This window comes from Dryas octopetala, chromosome 5 (genome assembly GCF_963921425.1).
Source record: "Dryas octopetala chromosome 5, drDryOcto1.1, whole genome shotgun sequence".
NCBI classification, from domain to species: domain Eukaryota; kingdom Viridiplantae; phylum Streptophyta; class Magnoliopsida; order Rosales; family Rosaceae; genus Dryas; species Dryas octopetala.
Genome location: NC_141370.1, coordinates 14655811 through 14660462, shown reverse-complemented (window position 1 = coordinate 14660462; position 4652 = coordinate 14655811). Strand labels below are relative to the sequence as shown.

General features: G+C 36.5%; 1 protein-coding gene across 1 annotated transcript; it reads right to left on the bottom strand.

Annotated features, from left to right (window-relative positions):
- Positions 1-1186: 1186 nt before the first annotated feature.
- Positions 1187-3520, bottom strand: LOC147284676 (zinc-finger homeodomain protein 5-like). The gene is made up of 2 exons (XM_086243606.1): positions 3400-3520; positions 1187-3280 (listed from the first exon to the last, which is right to left on the bottom strand). Exon 2 carries the CDS (start codon positions 2568-2570, stop codon positions 1443-1445), a length of 1128 nt encoding a protein of 375 aa, XP_086099732.1. The 5' UTR covers positions 2571-3280; positions 3400-3520; the 3' UTR covers positions 1187-1442.
- Between the last annotated feature and the right edge of the window lie 1132 nt (positions 3521-4652).

Here is a 4652-nt window from a genome sequence, read left to right as displayed (position 1 = left end):
TGGACAATTCAGAAACAATTTCTCACTACAAATCACTGAACACAAAAACGCCGCATGTATATTTTTACCATTTGGTAAAGTTTCATATACAGTGTCAGTGTATAATTACTTCACAGACAATTTAATATGTTATGTTGTTAGGAATACAGGATTTTACATTTGAACATAATACAAATGCGAATGTAAGGAACAACTGTACGTCCAAACTAAGGTAGACACTGTTATACAGTGCAATGCTATATATACTACCGAAAAATTATAGATATTAAAAAAATTACTAAAATTATCTATCCAAAATCTGCATATATCTATCACTACTGTTAATTTTATATAAATCATGTAGTAGACTGATTAATTTATGTTAATATGAAACCTAGTTTTTGAAATTATAGAAGTCTTATATGTTCAGTAGGTCATGTTATAATACATAGGGAGACTTTCATTCAAATTCTTTAATTTATAATTTATTGACTAAAGTCTTATGTCCTTTAAAATTCTAACTAAACTCTAATAATATTGTGACAATTTCATGTTACATAATATTAGTTTATTAGTTTATATTTTTTTTTCACACATACCAAGCGCGGAGCGCTCGGCGGTCATTTTCGAGTGTTCGATAGTGCATTTTTATTTCTTTCTTAAGTGCTGGTTTGTTGACTTTATATTAAATTTCAACTCTAAGATTTTAGGCGGACCTAACATGCAACTTTCATAAACTTCATTCTATACCCTAGAAAGATATGAATAGGTAAACTCGTACCCTATATTCTCAAAAAATAAAAAAAATAATGATATATTTATTTGACAAGACAATGGTCAAAGAACTTTATTTAAAATGTTAAAGTAATTAAACTCTAATTTTTCCTATATAGAAACGCACCGGTTTTTCAAGTTTTTTTAAAAGTATTATTTGACTTTTAATGTTAACATCATACGTTATAACTTATAACAAAAGCATAAAAACAAGGAAATGAAACAATTAAGAGACCCTGAACTAACGTATGCACCACCTGACCACCACACGACCAAAAGCTGGTTTCTCTTTTTTCTCTTTTTCTTCCTTTTATATCTTTTCCTATTGAAAGATCGAGCTCATCAGCAAAAAAATCTAGAAAAAAAAAAAAAAGAAAAGGTACTATATATGCAGCATGCATGCGAGAGAATGAGACAGATACCCACTCATTAATTTCCAGCACAAGTAATTGTTTGTATTTGCAAATGTTAATTTTTGAAACCAACCAAACAAGGAGAAGAAGATCCAAGAAGAAGAAGTAAAAATAGTAGTAGTGGTCACTGAATTTATCTACCACCAATTTCTAGCTATTTGACTATGAACATACATTAATATCTCTGATCTAATTATTCATTAAATTTATCAACAATCTGAAGAAGGGTACTAATTGTGATGATAATAAAGTAAGTTAATTTAGTCTTGGCTTACATTAATTTGCTTCTTTCTTCTTCATGGCCTGTTTATTATTGTGCATCCACACCTTGAAGACCTGCCTCTTTATACCCACTTGAGCACACAACTGCTGCACCTCTTCCTCATCATGCTTTTGGATCCTCCACCCCAACTTCTGAGCCAACCCCATCATCTTCTCCTTCTGCTCCTGACTGAACTTGGTCCGAAACCGCTTCTTCCTTGCCTGCAGCTGCCCCACCGCGGCCGCATAATTTGACTGATACACATTGATGTTGAGATCCTCACTGGAGGACTCAGCCGCCGCCCCGCCGCCACCTCCGCCGCCCCCGAAGGCCATCATCATAGGGGGAATTTGTTGGTGGCGGTGGTACTGCTGGTGATGATGACGGATAGGATGTTGGGGTGGGGGTGCTACTGCAGGTTCTGAATAATGATCTCTACGGCCGGTGATCATGTTGTTTTTGTTGTGGTTATAGATGTAGTAATTAGACTGATGATCATGATCATGATCACCACCACTACCCTCCACCTCTTTTCTGTGGAAATTCCTGTGGCACTCACAAGCCGCACATTTCAATGCTTCTGGGGTGTCGACCTCTTCTTCTGCGCTGCTGCTCGGCATGAATTCTCCGCAGCCATCCAGCACGTGCCCGCCGGAGCTGGCCGCGTGGTTTCTCAAACATTCCCTGTACCTCACTGATTTGGAAGCTCGTGCTGGCGGTGCTGGCGGTGCTTTGAAGCTGTTTGATCCACCAGCAATTGGGGTTGTTGTTGGTGTTGCTCTTGGGGTACAGACAACTATTGGAGATGGGATTGGATCTGGGTTTGGGTCAGGATGATCTCTTCTGGGTTTCTGTGGTGGTGGTTGTGGATTCAATTGCTGAGGCTGATGATGATATTGGTGGTGGTGGTTGTCTTTAGATGAAAGATGAAGTGGATGATGATGGGGGTCTAGGGTTTGGGATTGGATGAAGATTGTATTGTTACCATGAGCAAGAGTACCAAGACCAGTTTGGTCTATTCCTCTTATTTCTGATGATGGTAGAGCTGGAGAAGACAACTTGGATGAAGAGTCCCTATTGGCTGGATTGTAGTCCAGAGTGGTTGGCATCCCTATTACCTTATCTTGGCCTCTCACCTCCATTAAATCAGCTGATGATGATTTCTATTATACAGGGCTTTGATCTCAGCCTCAGCCAGCCTCCTTTAATTTTTTATTCTTTTTTATTTTAATAAAGGTAAACAAAGGTATTTTCATTAACTATCTTCTTCATCATGATCCTATTTATGATCTGTCTCTCAAATTATACATATGGATCTTTTTGTAATTTCCTCAACCCTAATTCATACCATGTATCTAACCTTATTGAAAACTTAATCAAAAAAATAATCACTAGCTTAAGATTAATTATTCTTTTTTTTTTCTTTTTGTATTATCTGATTTTGACATTTTGGGTGCTAAACCCACCAACCGTTTCAACCCTTCTATTTCCAAAGACACAAGCAGGTGATTGAGCAGTGCTAGATAGAGTGATGGATAAAAAGATTGATGTATTAATTAAAAATCAAATAGAAGAAACGCCCAAATGAAAAAATATATGTATATATATATATATAAAGATCTTGGAACTCAAACAGGAAAAGAAAATAGAGGGGGGGGACCTACAACCAGAACTAAATAAATAAATGTTACCTTAGTTATAAATTAGTAAGATTGTAAAATTGAAGAAAGATTGTTGTAGTTGCACCACCATTGAAATCAAATATGTAAGAAGCAGCAGTTGGTTCTGGCATTTGATTAAGGAGAGAGTATGGCTCTGGAATTTGATTAAGGAGAGAGTAGCTGGCTAAAATCTGAAGATTATGAGAAAGTAGAGAGTGAGAAGATAGAGCCAATAAAGAGATGGGGAGTGAGAAATGAGAGAGAGAGAGAGAGAGAGAGAGAGAGAGAGAGAATGGTTTGTGTTTCCTACCACCCATCCAACCCATAAAATCTATTGATCAAGGAACAGGTGGTTTGGTTTGTACTCAAAATGAGTGAATGACTACACCTGCTACTCAATTTGCAGAACAGCCGACAGGGTCACGTTAGTCCTCTCCCACACCCTGCACCCTGGTCCAGCTCCTAATTATTGCTCTCTGAAACCCTAAACCACCACAAAATTAATGTGTTTTATGTGCAACACTGAGAGAGAAAAAGAGAGAAAGAGAGAGTGAAAGCAAAAAGAAAAGAAAAATAAAGAAATTTGTCAGACTTGACATTACTCTCTCTGCCCACTCTGCCTTGCTTGGAATCTTCCTGCACACCTCAAATTCCCAGCATAAAACTGTTTTTTGTATTTTCATAATGAGAGATAAATGAGAACATGTATATTAATAACATCCTTTTTGTGGCCTACAAATTTAATGGTGAATAATTTATATTTTACTAAAAAAAAAAGTTAACCCATCTGGATTAAAAGATTAAAAACGCGTCTATATAACATTTTAAGTTTATATAATATGTAGTGTCTACAAGGTGAAACTTTTCTACATAAAAGTCCAATTACAAAAACAAGTTCCTACGTGTCCATTTTTCTTAACAGTTGCCACACGTGATGAGAGAAAAAGGCAAACATAATGAATATATATCCTACATTCCTACCTAAAAATTTTACCAATTAAACGGATCTCAGACAAGGGTTTATGTGTTTAACCAAGTATAATGAAAGAGTCAGAGGGATTAGGCAAAGATAATGAAAGGGTCAGAGAGTTAGATTTTCTTCTTTTTTGTTTCCTTTCTGTTTCTCTGGGTGGGTGTGAGAGGGAACTAATAAAGTGAGAGAATGCTGGTCCACATCACAGCATTTAGTGTGTAGTGTGTGTGTGTCAGATTCTCTCTCTCTCTATCAGAGACGCTGTTTGTGCGCCTGCTGCAGAGTCTTTCGTTCTTTCCCATTGCAAATTGATGCTGTTTCTTTTTTCTTTTTTTCTTTTTTTCTTGCTGCCATTATTGGCATTTCTTCTCTTTTACTTGTTCCACAGACATCCATCGTGCTGCACTATTAAGGTGGTTGTTTGCTGCTTCTGTGTCTGCACATATTATGATCTAAAGAGATCGAAAACTCATTTTCTCAAATAAAACACTGTGATATTTGACTCCCTTGTTTTTTTAGGCCCCGCATTGTTTTCCTTCTAGTCCACAACACTTCATCAACTATTTTACATTTTACATTAACCTTTGTTT